The 14,814-nt window shown below is 37.9% G+C and overlaps 1 protein-coding gene across 3 annotated transcripts in view; it reads left to right on the top strand.

Moving 5' to 3' along the window:
- The window catches only part of LOC106785749 (tyrosine-protein kinase Drl-like), a 61,005-nt gene extending 48,367 nt beyond the window's left edge, over window positions 1-12,638 (top strand). For 2 of the 3 annotated variants that reach the window (XM_014746462.1, XM_014746465.1), the window contains 6 exons: window positions 291-465; window positions 4,992-5,196; window positions 10,107-10,263; window positions 10,554-10,821; window positions 10,907-11,093; window positions 11,369-12,638. In XM_014746462.1, coding sequence (XP_014601948.1) covers window positions 291-465; window positions 4,992-5,196; window positions 10,107-10,263; window positions 10,554-10,821; window positions 10,907-11,093; window positions 11,369-11,617 — 1,241 coding nt within the window. In that variant the 3' untranslated portion in view covers window positions 11,618-12,638. The remainder of the gene's footprint in view (window positions 1-290; window positions 466-4,991; window positions 5,197-10,106; window positions 10,264-10,553; window positions 10,822-10,906; window positions 11,094-11,368) is intronic. The other variant, XM_014746463.1, reaches the window with a different exon arrangement.
- The last annotated feature ends 2,176 nt before the right edge of the window (window positions 12,639-14,814 follow it).

A 14,814-nucleotide genomic window follows, 5' to 3' on the forward strand; every position in this document is an offset into this window, starting at 1 on the left:
CATATGGAAAAACATGCGAGCATGTAAAATCGTTCCTTGTATATAATATACATAATTATGTATTGGTAGGTATATACAAAAATAAGAAAAATCTTTGGCAATTGTTTTACATAAATATTGTTAACCTTTTTATAGTATAAAGGTAAAAAAAACTTAATATTAATGTTTTAAACAAGACGATTAAATGAACCGATTCGAGAATCGAATCTTTATTCATGAAATACGATTGGATTCCACGAAACCATAAAGAAGATTTACGAGGATACTCAAAATTGGTGATATTTTTTTAGGAGTCGAGACCCCCCCTCGTAACGAGTCGGTACGTTTGGAGCCTGGTCCTTTGGTGAACGGTGCTGGTGCACTCTACGTTGCTGCCACTTGTGCCTGTGCTTTGATACTAGTCGTCGGCAGTGTCGCCAGTGCTTTGTACATTCGCAATAGCAAAGCTAGAGTCCAGGAATCACAGTAAGTGTTTCTGCACAACTTTTCTTTCCTTTTTTCGATCAAGAAGAAGAACATATAAAATTATTCGCTGTTAATCTATCGCGATGGGTTTAAATTACTCTCTATATATGTAAAAAAGGAGTTTTAACAGCATGAATTTCAATTTAATTTGTTATTCAAATAAGAAGAGGAAAAATTGCTAACGCAGTCTCACGAGCTCGTTTTCTCTTCCACGAGAAGTAAAAAAGTAAAAAAAAAAAAAAGCTCGAAAGAGGTAGTGCTCGATTGAGGGTAGAAAAGGAAGGAAGTAGGATCTTTGCTTGAACCCTGCGAGAAATTCGTCGGATAAGCTGGATAGAAAACTCGTCCGAATGAAATATCCTTTCAATAAGACCCGGTGATCTGTCGGTCGCTTGGCACGCCATCCGACATTTTATTGCACGACTATTCCAATCGGTTCCTTGGGATCTGCCTGTTCTCCCACGGCTTCAGCAAGACGAAAGATAAAGTAAGAAGCACGTTTTTTCTTCCCCCTTCCCGCCCCATTTCGAGACTTAAATCTTTTCACGTTTTTACACGAGTAGCTCGTGTCTGTCCCTTTAGAATTGATCCGCCTTATACTTTCATTTTGCGAACAACAATCAGATCCCTCTCCCCCCATACACTCCCTCTATTGCAGTAACGTTTCCTTCGGAAAAAATAAAACGACAAAAAGAAAAAAAGAAACAGAGAAAAAAACCACCTTCTTTCCCTAATACCGTATGAAGTAAAACGCGACACGATTATCGTTCTTCATTAGAGCAACATCAAATATTAAAGCACGTGATTATATCCATACGTAGAGGATATAAGATGAGCTGCGACAAGGGCAGAGGGATGATGTGGGTTTGGAAGGGGCTAAAATTCCTGGAAGGTTTTCTCTTCCTATCTTTCCGTTAACGGTGGAGACGCGGGCCAATTGTCTCCCTCGAGATATATTAGCTCTTTTGAGGTTCTCCGCCCTGATAACGCGCGGGAAAACGGAGCTCCGGGCTTTCCTTCTCTCTCTCTCTCTCTCACTCTCTTTTCCTCTCTCGACACAGGAACATTTTCCCTTCTCGGCCAGAAAGGGAGAAGATACAGATTTTACATTCGTTCGCTTGAGAGAACACAGTCGGTTCCCCCGTCTGTTCCCCGCTACCAACCCTCATCCTACCTACATCTTCCTACATTTCCTTGATCCTTCTTCGTTCTTGCGTCGAACTCGATGCACAAAAGGCGTTCCTGCGATTCGACTCTCGGGACTGGAGAGTGGAGATGGTAAAGTGGGTAGGGGATGTTAAAGTGATGCACGAAAGAGACGACGAGAAGTGTGGAACTTTCCTCGAAGAGTTGAATTTCCTCGAGCTATTCTACTTACCCGTTCCAACGTTTTAACGCGTTAATATACATGCTCCAAGTAGGAATGTGTCGTCGAAGGTACGATAAAGTTTTATAATAAAACAAAATAGAATAGAAATAATGGATCTTGTAAGAAATAGAGAGAAAGAAAATGAGAAAAAGAGAGAGAGAGAGAGAGAGAGAGAGAGAGAAAGGGACATTTTATTATTATTTCAAAAGAGCTCCGTCTCGAAAGACTTCCACGAGTTTAGAAATTTATTTTTGCTCGGCTCGTTGATATGTACCATAGACGATCTCGTACCAAATACCTGATGCTATATCTCTCGTTCTTTATTTATCTCTCTCTCTCTCTCTTTCTCTCTCATTTTATCGTTTTACTAATTTATGATCGGAGGATATACTAGTTCAAGAGAGAAATTCGGATGCAATGCGACCCCCGATACACCTACTCTTTTATCTCTCAAAAAGTCTGCGAAATGTGTGTTTGGAAAGAAGAAGACAACAAAATGAATAGGAAAAGAGAAAGAGAAAATTCTAGTTGTCAGTATTCCAGTTATCTCGAATGTCGCTGACGAAACACGATTCTCTCTTTCTCTCTCTGTTGGTTGTTTTCCTTTTTCTTTTTTATTTTTGCTCACTCGACTTTTCGGTAAATTGTACCGGCAGATTTACATACACGAAACGGGCAATAAATCCATGAAAAATATCGACGGTTCTGTATCGAATCAGAGTGAGAGAGAGAAAGAGAGAGAGATAAAGAAAAAAACTATCCTATCCAACGATGTTCTACGTTTCGATCTGAACCCACACTCCCCATCCCCCACCAGCTACCCCACCTACCCGCTATCTCTTTTTTTTGCTTTTTATCTCTCCTCGTACGGCATATCGTGTATCTTGTCAGCCATCGAGGTCCTTTAATAACAAACTATCGAGGGTGGAAAAGCAAAGCCACCCTTTTACAGAACGCGTTATACCATGGACTATGAACGAATTTCACACGTCACATTCCAATCTAAAATTTGTTTGATGAAAAAAAACGGGGGAGGAGGAGGAGGAGGAGAAGAAGGAAAAAGAGGCAGGGAAATCTTTTTTATTCACGGTCACACGGTAATCCGACAGTTCTAGTGATAAGATACGCAGAAACGTTTGTGAACCATTGAACGGTGCAAATCTGTATATTCAGCTCTATTTCGTGGAATACGAGTTTTGTCTCTATTATTATTCATCTATATATCCATGTTGTATCTCCACGTATCTTTGATCAATGTATATACGTACAAGGATTATCGTTTTATAATAGACCGATGCGACGTTTCTCATCAAAGCGCTAAACGTACGAATAAATACCCTATGAATGTAGATGGATATTTGTACTTTTATATTTTGCGTTTAATAGAAAAAAGTTCCATCAAATAATTGAAATTGTTGCTATTCCCAATATTCATAACAGTTTCAACATTAAGAAAAAGCTTAAAGTTAGTTTGCACAAATTTGCAAGAACACGTACGTATAATGGATATACTCGTCTAATTAGAGAAATTCGTATACATACGCACGTATTGAATAGTTTCAAAAGTTATAACAATGCAAACTTGTACAATATGTTATTCAATATTATCTCTGTACTTCTTGATGCGTATACAAAATATATATAGTAGATGTTGCTGACAATCGTTAACTGCGAGTGATAACGAATATTCTGTTTTTTCATTAAAATAACGAAGCTTTGTTTATCGATATTTCAATCTGCGTGTAAAGCGTGAAAATATTCGTTACCAACGATTCTAAACTTTTACCGATTTGTACAAAATCGAAATATTTCGTAAAAGTATTTTTATGTAGGAAACAAAAATAATTCGAACGTATGAATCGTTAAAAAAATATTTCCTTTAAACAGAAATAAATATACATTTTTATGAATCTTACGAGATGCGAAATGAAAATTTCTAATAAAACGACTAGCGTGTGCTTTTATAAAATTAAACTGATTATCTTCGTTCGATGTGGCATCATTATTTTCTATCGATTTGACGAATCAATGTTGAGAACACGTTTACAAGTTATCGTATCGAAACAACATTCGAATGTTTGAATTTGTACAATCCCTATCCGAGTCCGATTTTGTCCACATTGAATAAAAGACGATGGAATGGATGAACAGAGAAGATCGAAAGGATGCGGGAATATCGAATCCGTACGATATTATCCGACCAAATAATTCGATCCTAGGAGAATATTATCTTTCGACGTAGCATCGATACTTGCCGAAAGAGAGTGAACGAGGGAAAGAGATAGACAGTGGGGCGAAGGGGTGGAGGGATGAAGAAAAGATCCAAAACGCTGGAGGTGCTCGCCCGGGAGGAAATGTAAATCTAACGAGATAGAGAGAACCAAAAGGAACTCTCCACGTCGAACGTAATTCCTTGTTGAAGATTATATAAAGACAGGCGGATAGACTACTACTTCCGCTTTCAGAGTTTGCCTTCTATCTCTCCTTTTCTCGAAAGAGAAAACCAAGCTCCATTTCTCCCTATCGCGCTCGCGGGTTCGACATTCGTTATGGCTTTTTCCCTTTTAACTTCGTTTACCTCGACGTTGCCGGGACGATGCTACTCGGTAACTAGCACTCCAGGAAAGTGCATATTCCACGCATTCGAACCTGATTTCCTCTTCTTCTTCTTTTTTTACTTGTCTCTCCCTTCTATTTTTTTTCTTTTTAGTTTTATTTCAAAGTTCTCGTATAGAAGTACACAGAGAATGATGATGGGTCACTTGAAACTGTAACATTTTTATTTCTTTGCGATCGTTCAGAATATATACGTATAGCAAATAGAATTTTATTTCCCCCCTAAATGGATTAAATTGCTATGAAAAATTACTTGTCAGCATAAGTGAGTACCAACATAGCGCCACAAAAAAAATTGAAAATCGTATATACGTAACCCGCGGGAATTCAAAATTCGCGATACTTTTTGAACAGACCTCGTATTTATTTGCTAATTTTCAAGATAGATAGATAGATTTCGATTGACTTTAGAGTGAAATAAGGAAGGAAGGAAGTAAAAAAAGTCATTGTAAAGTTAGTAAAAATCTCGGGAAGGCGATTAGACGTCTCCGCAATGGCGGAGACGAACGATTAACTCGGGGGTGCCGTCTAATCCTTTCAGGAAAACTCTTCCTTGCTGCAGCTATTCGGCAGCTGACACCGACGGACTTGCCAGAAGTTCGGTATTGGTCAGAGTCGACCCACGGCCCGGAAGCGCGAATTCCGGAAGTTACGCGACCATCGCTGACCTGGAACCGCTTTATGCTAGGCCTTGTGGATCCAGAGCGAGCTACTATGCTGCTAATCACGTCACGCATCTCAGTCAGGTATGAACAAAAATAAAATATATTTTTTTTCTTTTCTTTTCTTTATCCTTTTCCAATTATCGTATTTATCCGATTTATGAAAGTTATTAGTTAATAAAAGGAAATACCCGATGACCGATTTCAACAATTTAAACGTTAAAAAAAAGAAAATGAGAGAAAGAGAATTGCAAATTCTTTCGAGAGACAAATCGCAAAAAAAGGGTAAATATCTTTTTCCGTTGATTCGTCGCAATTTTTAGAGAGAAAACGTCTCCTTCGTCGTCCTACCCTGGCGCATTTTTTTTTCCTATTCGAATTACGTTTCGTTTCGTTTCGTTTCGTTTCGTTTCGTCTCGTCTTGTCTCTTTTCTCGTATACAGAAGAAAATCCACGTTCAAAAGTTTATCGAGTTCGCAGACGAGCGAGCGAGCGAGTGAGCAAGCAAGCCGCTTGCCAGGGTGAACTTTTCCCGCACAGATCCTTCCCACCTCTTCGAGCCCTTTATTCAACTATTTCAAAGCGAGCATATAGGTACGAGTCCCGAACGAGATTCGGCCCTTGTCGGCTCGAAAAGATATCTACGTGCGTACTCTTTTTCCTATGCTTCTTTTTTTCTTTCTTTTCTTTTTCTCTCTCTCTCTTCTTTTTTTTTTTTTTCTTTCTTTTCTTTACTTTTCTTCTTATTTATCTTTTATTTCCCTCTTTTCCATCTCTCTCTCTCTCTTTCACGTTATCCCTCTTTGTCCCATCGAAAATTCCAATTCTCTAGACTCTGCCGTCTCACGCCATTCCTCGGACTCGTGTGAGTGGATAAAAGACGACAGGGTGAGATAAGACAACTTCTCGTGAAAATTAATATTAAAGAACGTTGGTAGTTGGAAAAGGGCGAGATGGAAGAAACTCACGCAAGATGCTCGAGTTATCATAATATCGTTCTTATCCTTTGAGAGAAGATTTTCTTCGTGTTTCTACGGTAATATAACATTGATGAAAAAAAGAAAAAAAAACAAACATGTTATTAGATTAGAATGAATAATAACAATAACACGATCGTACCATTATTATGGTCATTTATTAAACATTCTGATATGGAATATAGTTTTGAAAATCAAAAAACAATCGAGGGAGAAAAAATCTTTTGGTAAGGGTAGTAAATTAAGATTGTGTTCGTTAAAGAGACAAAAAACTGGACGAAGAAGGAAATGATTTATACCGAAAAAAGATCAAATAAATACGATGGAAACGAGCAGCGTTTTACGTTTAATTTTGTCGGAAAGAAGAGGGTGCCGAAAGTTGGGAAAATAACGAAGGGGGAGTAGAGGCGAAAGCAGGAAGATTACACACACGGTTACCTTGCTTCTCTCTTCTTTTCTCTTTCTCTCTCCTCGTTAAAGCGCTCCAAACTGTTTTGGAAGAAGAAGGGAAAAAGGAAGAGGTGGTGGGTGGAAGAAGAGGACGGAGGGGTGGAAAAGGAAAGGCAAAGGGTGGCTGAAAGTGGGTCCTGTGATTGTTTCGGCTTTGATCTTGGATCAATTTACCCGGGTAGCGTAGCTCTTCTACGTGATTGTGTGCACGAACGTCTCCTCGTCCCTACACAGCACGTTCTCCGAAAAGCAACCTCCTCCTCTCTACGTACACATTTACAATTTGCATGCAAGAGTAAGAGCAGTTATATACTCGCTTGCTTGTGCGGTCGTAAGAGAAGCAACTCTCCCTTTCTTCTCGTCTTCAATGCGTCTTAGTTCTCTTTCTCTCTCTCCTTATATATCTATACCCTTGTAGCATCGATAAAACGATACACTTGAGACAGTATATTCTCTGACCTGTCTCTAAAGTACGATCGTTTTAGGAACCACGACATCTGACTATCTCCTGAAATAAATGTTTTCACTGTAGTACGCGATTCTTCGTCAAAAATTCATGCAAGTATGTATTTTTATTCGCAAATTAATATACGAAAATCTACAAAAATAATTGACTAAACAATCGTACTCTATCGAATTTTTCATTCGTATCTAGTAATCTTACGGGCAATATATTTCATAGATTGTCGACCGGTCATTCTATAAAATGTTCAAAGGGTTTCAGTCAATGTAGAAAATTTGATTCAGTTTAATGAGCTTAGAGCAAGGAAGGAAAAACTTTTTTCGGGCATTCTATCTCAATGTTTGTAACGTCGATTCTCAGATTGAATTAAATTTTTATTATACTTCGATTTCGCAATTTCTTTTCAATTTTATTTCTCGTTGTTTCAAGCTCGATGAAGGACACACCATTAATCGAGTCAATTTGAGTCCGTATCGTCAATTTATTTCACGCTTTGAGATTCGACCAAGAGAACAAAATCGTGTGCGCGCGTGTGTGTGTCTGTGTGTGTGTGTGTCAAAAAAAGAAAAAAAAAGAGAGAGAGAGACAAAAAATGCACTCATGTTTCCTGAAGATGAAGCTTTTAAAACGCTTACGGCCTGTATGACTAGGACGAAATTTGACGAAAGCCACTCGATAAATAAATCAAACTTTTGCCTCGTGCATACACGGACCAACGGAAAAAGGTTGCCTGCAGCTATATCGAGGAATCGATAGCGAGATATCGTAATAGAACAAAAGGATAGAAATTCCACTTCCCTTTCTCTCTCTCCCTCTCTCTCTATCTCTCTCTAGTCCCTAGTAAATGTATCTACTTTTGTTTTATTCCAACTGAAAAATACATTTTGTCTCTCGTTCTCGTTTAACGATAATCAATGTTTCTTATTCATTTTTATTTCTTTCCCCCCCATTTTATTTTCTTTTTCAATTATTTGGGTTTCGCGTCCTACTCTTCGTGTCGTCGTATTAAAATATTTTCTCTATCTTCTGTCTCTCTCTTTATCTCTCTCCCTTCCTACTACTATTACTACTCCAGTCGACATTTTCCATTATAAGCACTCTCCAACTCGTCGATAGGATTTTCCACAAGCTTTTTGATATTACGTTTGCTACCAGTACGATTTATACGTCACTCGGAAATATTTATTCGTTTTTATGCTGTTATAGTTAATCGGTAGGTAAGGTATTATATTATCAAATAATCGATATTTACAAATGTCAAATAATTAGCATTGGAAATGTTTACGAGGTTTTCATCGCTTTTATCAGTAATTTGTATTGTTCTGATTTTTTTACATCTCTTCGAAAATATAATAGTACCGATTAATATTATGAAGAGGAAAAATTGCTTTAGTAGTCGAACGATAGTAGAGTATCTCTCTCCATTGTATTATCCGGGATGGTAACAAGAAAAAATAGAAAGGAAGAAAGGCAACGTGCTAATGAGGAATGAACCACGACTTTCTTTTGGATGCATGCCTCACAAGAGAGAAGAACAACTTTGTCTATTTTATGCCAGAACAAAGTTTTTCCAAGTATTAATCGCGTTTTCGTGAGTTGTAATTGTAAAAACGTTGAAGAATAACGTGGTAGGAAATAAAAGATGGGGGGGGGAAAAAAAAAGCAGACGACGGGCTCTGTGCTATGAACTGAGCACGGAAATAACAAAGATAGAAATAGGAAAGGGAACTAGAAAACGAGAGAGGGAAAATGAAAGAGAAAGAAAAGAAAAAAAAAAAGGGAAATTCGCGTTAGAGGGAAGAAGCGAAATCGGCCTAGCGTTAAATTTGTCGCGTCGTCGTGCTTTTTCTCCCTTTCCGGAAACAATGCTCGCTTGTTCGCGAATACTCTGTTTCCCTTTTCACCCCTTGCTATAATTACAAGCACCACCAGTCCAATAAGCCATGGAATCAAACGTATTTGCATTTTCGTTCTCGTTGGATGAGACAACCCTCTCGGCGCCTACGAACAACACCCTTTCCTTCTCTCTTTCCCCCATTTCTTTTTAATGCATTCAACAACTCGATTTTGTTCACTTTATACATCATTTGCTTGATATATGTATCTATACCGAGGCCATGTTACGAATCACGTAACTGCTGCACTTTTTCTACAAATGAACAATATAACGTGCTTTTGAAATAACTTTTGTTAAATTTTAATGAAACATAAATGTAACAGTAATGGAATATTTGTTCTACTTTTTATAATTAACATCTCTAGATTTTTCCATTTATTTTCTCGTTTAACTTGTTTATTCGATGAATCTCCGTTTAAGCTGTCTAATTTCTCTCTACAGATATTAAAATTAATTTATTTGTATAATCTCTCTCTCTCTCTCTCTCTTTTTCTCACACATATACACTCTCTCTCTCTCTCACCCTTTCACTTTCTCTCTTTCTCGCCTTTTTTGAATTGAATACATTCTATCCAGTAACTTCTCTCTCTCCCTCTCTCTGCACTCGGACGAGATAACACGTTTGGAATCGCTTTTCCGCCGCTTTTCCTCCTTTTATTTTACCGCTACCCTTCTCATTCTCTACGTACTATGTACGTGTATATCTATACATCAACATGTACCTACGTATATAGATATATAGATGTACATATATAGAATGAGTTGACGTGTTAGCGTACGTATAGCATGAACCGGAGGCAAAACTCCGGAAAATTGAAATTAATGAATAGTTCGCCCTCATACCGTGCCACGTCGGCTTTCATCGTTACGTTTCGCAACAGGGACCGATGGAAATTCGTTTAAGAACAAAGGGATCACACGTCCGACAACGCACTGACGAAATGTCGCAAGATTTCTTCTACAACTTCTACTCGTTTTTTTTCATCCTTTTATTATCCACGAAATATCGTCAAACGTGTTTTCATTTAAACTGCATATGTTATTATATTTTTTTTCATTCGACTAGCATTCTTTTTCAAGACAGGTGTCCATTATTTTTCTCGTTAATTCTTTAAACTGTTTTCTACTACAATTATTTAATTAATACATAAATAATTTGTTTGACTTGATAAATCGTTCGATATACAACTCCCAATACACTTTTCAGTCAACGGATCCCTGCGAAAAGGCAAGAGCACTTTCGGTACCGAGATCGGCACTTTATTGTCGTAATCTCGTACAGGAAGGAACCTTTGGACGCGTGTACAGAGGAACTTTGGACATGGGTGATCGAGAACAAGAAGTAATCATCAAGACGGTGACAGGTAAGGATACCTTTGAATTCATTCAAATCATTTTCTAAAATATACGTCGAGAGATCTCAGGAAAATTGATAACTTTCTTAGCTGTTCTTACCTACGTCCGATCACGAGTACCTAGTTTCGATAACGTAGGAAATTTCATCTGGTCGTTATCGATCGAGTTTCGTTTAAATTTATTATTCCGATTTCAAAAAGGAATAATTAATATTTGAAATAAATAATAATTCCATATATTGGAAAAATATATGATAACGAATATTATGGATAAAAGTAAAAAGATCGATAATTTTCAGAGGTGGCATCCGCTTATCAGGCATCTTTACTTGTGGTGGAGGGTTCGCAGTTGGCTGGTTTGATTCATGAGAACATAGCTTCCTTGGCGGCAGCTTGCCTTGACAGTTCTTGCCCATTGTTAGCGTACACGAGTACGCAGGGAGAATTGAATCTGAAACTCTACCTTACCGATGGGAGTTACCATCCCGTGACCAGGGATCTGGTGAACGTTGGTGCTCAAGTTGCCAGAGCCGGGGCTTTTCTGCACGGTCGCGGACTTTTGCATAGGTGAGATACGTTCTTGTTTTCTAACACATTCAATATTTTCTATTCACGCGATTTAACAATTTTAAATTACATTTCCGTATTTCAGGGATATCGCTGCCAGAAATTGTTTGATAGAACCGAGTAGCCTTCGAGTTAGATTAGCTGATGCTGCCTTGGCTCGAGATCTCTTTCCTCAGGATTATCATTGTCTTGGAGACAATGAAAACAGACCGATACGTTGGATGGCTTTGGAAAGTCTTCAACACAATCAATATAGCACTGCGACGGACGTGGTACGAGTTTTCATAAATATTATTAAGTCACTTACAGTATTGGCAAACTTTTGCTTTATACTTTTGCTTTATATCCCCTGGGACAAGTTTATCCAACTCTTAATACTAATATCATCGTCTTTCAATCTATCATAGATATAATTTGCATTATTCATCATTCAAATATTAATATATAATCTTTGAAGAGTGCCAATACTGTAGAATTTTAATGAAAATCAATGAACGATAAGTATTTCGTATGGACACCTATATGAAATTGTTTTGTCTCAATCAAGTGGTCCTTTGGCGTATTCCTTTGGGAGTTGGCAACGTTGGGTCAACAACCATACGTTGACGTTGATCCATTCGAAATGATGGCCTGCCTTAGAGATGGATATCGATTGGCTCAACCAAGACCTTGTCCCGACGAGCTCTTCGCCGTTATGGCTGTCTGTTGGCTCGGCCTTACGAGGGATCGACCAACGATGCCACAACTTCTCGCCTATTTGCAGGACTTTCACGACGCTCTAGGTGGTTTCATATAAATCTTCGATCTCTGATTAGAACAGAGAACCCCAATCAAAGACTCTAAATATCGATAATCAAATGTAATATTCCGAAATCAAATCACATGGAATTGAATTTTCCCTGCCAATTTGGGGAATAATGGAATAACCTTTTTTCTTTTTTTTTTTTTATATTCGTCACATATTGATTTTACTTATACTCTCAAAAGATTTGTCTTCTCTCTTTTTCTTTTTACTTATGATTTGTATCTGGTCCAGATAACCGCGCAACAATTATTCTCGCGAATTCGATTTCGCGATCGAAGCACATACGCGCGTGTATGTCCGTCCATGCTTTTTTAAAGGTCTTGTGAGAAGAAAAAATGCAGAAAAAAAGAGAGAGAGAGAGAGAGTGATACGCGCCTGTCGCCCCGCAATACGTCGTCTTCCAAAGTAAGACGCATTTACGATAAAACAAACGATCTCTAATGCGGTAATCATATTTTTCTCTTTCGCTGACAATGCAAATCAAAATCACTGCCTTCTCATTGACGATATTTCTTCGATAGAGAAATAAGAGGAGAAAGGAAAATTAAAATGACCATTTGTTGTTAACAAGATAAGAAAAGAATAATGATAGAAAGAGGAGGAGAAACTTAAGCGAGTCGATGATGAACGAAAATGGCAATTACGACATTGTTAATTAGGACAAGAAATAGATAGGGAGAAAGAGAGAAAGAAGAAAGAGAAAGAGGATGAGGAGGACAGAAGGAGACAGAGAAAGAGAGGAGATATAACCTTTCCTCGTTGATCTTGGCAAATGGCAAGCTTAGAAAAAAAAAAAAGACATCTATCTCTCTTTTTCTCTTGTCACAATTATAAAGACTCTTCGCGGAAGATCGAGTCGGTAAACGCGCGTGTGCTCGTCGTGTAGTCGTTCGATTATTATTCATTAACGATTACGATTGCGAAGTCTTTGATTATCGCAGACTCGAGGACAGAGAGAGAGAGAGAGAGAGAGAGAGAGAGAGAGAGAGAGAGAGAGTGAGAGAAAGAAAGAGAGAGGGAAAGAGAGAGGGAAAGAGAGAGAGAAAGAAGGAAGGAAAGGAAAAGAGAAGGGGCGTGTGACTAGGCGCATGTGAGCGCGAGCAACAGCAGCATACATACATACATATAGGATAAAAGAGGGAAACACGTTTACAGAAGCAAGGCTCGAAGCACACTTAGGAATCCTATTGTCGAATCTGACCTTCGAAAGGCGTACATACAAATACTAACATACAAAGAAAAGAGTGAAAGAGTTAAGCGTGTGCAGAAAGATAGAAACGTGTGTATGGGTTAGGTGCGCACGCGCGCGCCTATACCGACTGGTTACGTAAATGGGCGGTTTGACTATAGGTCTCCTACTCTATGTTATGTAGCTGCTATTAGCTATACCGCGAAAGTCATGTCGAACGTAGAGGTACGTACACACGTCACGCGCGATGAAGCTCGAATTTGCCGACACTGTTGCTGCTGCTGTCTTTCTTCGATAAATTTTGATAAATTTCTAGAAAATGTCGTCTGTCACACCGGTCTCTTCGCTAAAGTCCAATTCGACTGCGACGACTGATTTTAATCACTGCTACTCTAATTCTAAATGTATTCTAATTAGAGCTGGGGACACTTTTCGGCCGATTTTTCCGAACGATCGAAAAATCGAGCCTCCTCGATTCGATACGATTCGATTCAAGTTAAATTGAACGATTAATTATCCTCGTTGTCGAGAACTTTAATCAGACAGGGCGAAATCAAAATCGACTTTTTCTTCGTTGTTGTTTATTATTATTATTATTATTATTATGAATTTTTTGAGATAAGATTCGTCGCATATATTTGTATTTTAATATTAATAATTAATCTTAAAGTCGATTTGCGTGGCGCTAATAAATAAATATTATATCGAATTATTCGAAAAAATCGACCGACGCGAAATAATATTTCGTCGAATATTTACAAAGAACTAAGTATAAAAATGCTGCTGGCTCTATGAATTCTTACTAACTACTCGATGTTTATTAAATGTTTCGCATGTTTCCCGATTACAAAACCATTATATTCCTTATTCCTTTCCCATCCTCTACTCCGGCGCTCTTTCCCATTGTTTTTCCTCGATATTTCCCGATGTGCTCTTTGTAAAAGGAAGAAGAGAGAGAGAGAGAGAGAGAGAGAGAGAAAGAAATAAAGAGAAGAAAAAAGAATGAGTCGGAAGAGTTTTAACTCTCTACTTTCTCGTACATATTATTAAACTATTTAACAACGACAACACGAGTATCTTCGGTCTTTTTCTTTTTGAAAAAAAATAAGAAAGAAAAAAAAGGCAAGCACTTGAATTAAACTCTATTTATAACGAATTTATTGCTCGCTAATGTTTAATAATTGAAAAAATTGAAATATCTGTAAAGAGCGAATACATTAATTTAAGGAAAATCGTCGGTACTTACGGCTAATAGTCTTGTAATCCGATACTCGTATTTCGTGAATGTTGTTTCAATGGAGGAACAGGGTTAGCTATAGGTTGCATACGCATATACGCGTATGCGCGCACATCTTTTTTCGCTATCGATATACGCTGGAAATCGCTTCATTTCCACGACCATTTCAAATCCGATTAATAACGATAACGATGTATCTAATTTTCCCTTGATTCGTGGGAAACACTCGCCATACGAATATCGAATCGTTCGATAGCAGCGAGATAGAAAGAGAGAGAGAGAGAGAGAGAGCGAGAAAGAGAGAGAGAGAGAGAGAGAAGAAGGGTGGACTGATTTCCTCTTTAGTTTTGACTTTTTCATCGTTCCCTTTCTGCCAACCTTTACCTTGACAACAGTCCACCCACATCCAATGATCCCGAATAATACCACGGACTTCTCAAAAGGATTCACTAAAAGATTCCAAACAGTTTCGAGTTCATTGTAAATACCTCTAGCGAATAAAATGATAGTGGTGCGCCGAGTGAGTTGATTTGTGCAGATTCTAAATATTATTTCCTACGACGATTTACGGCATTATTTTTCAATGAAATAAAAAAAAAAAAAAATGCTAAGAAATATACGTGTTGAGAAGAAAGAAAGAAAGAAAAAACAAAAAAAAAAAAAAAACTAATGTCTTCCTTCATCTATCATTACTCCTCCAAACCTTATTTATCATTTTTATCTCTAGGAGCAGAATATATTATTATTAACATCAGTGTGGTT

Source organism: Polistes canadensis, unplaced genomic scaffold (assembly GCF_001313835.1).
Source record: "Polistes canadensis isolate GaletaPanama2010 unplaced genomic scaffold, ASM131383v1 scaffold_55, whole genome shotgun sequence".
Classification (NCBI taxonomy): Eukaryota; Metazoa; Arthropoda; class Insecta; order Hymenoptera; family Vespidae; genus Polistes; species Polistes canadensis.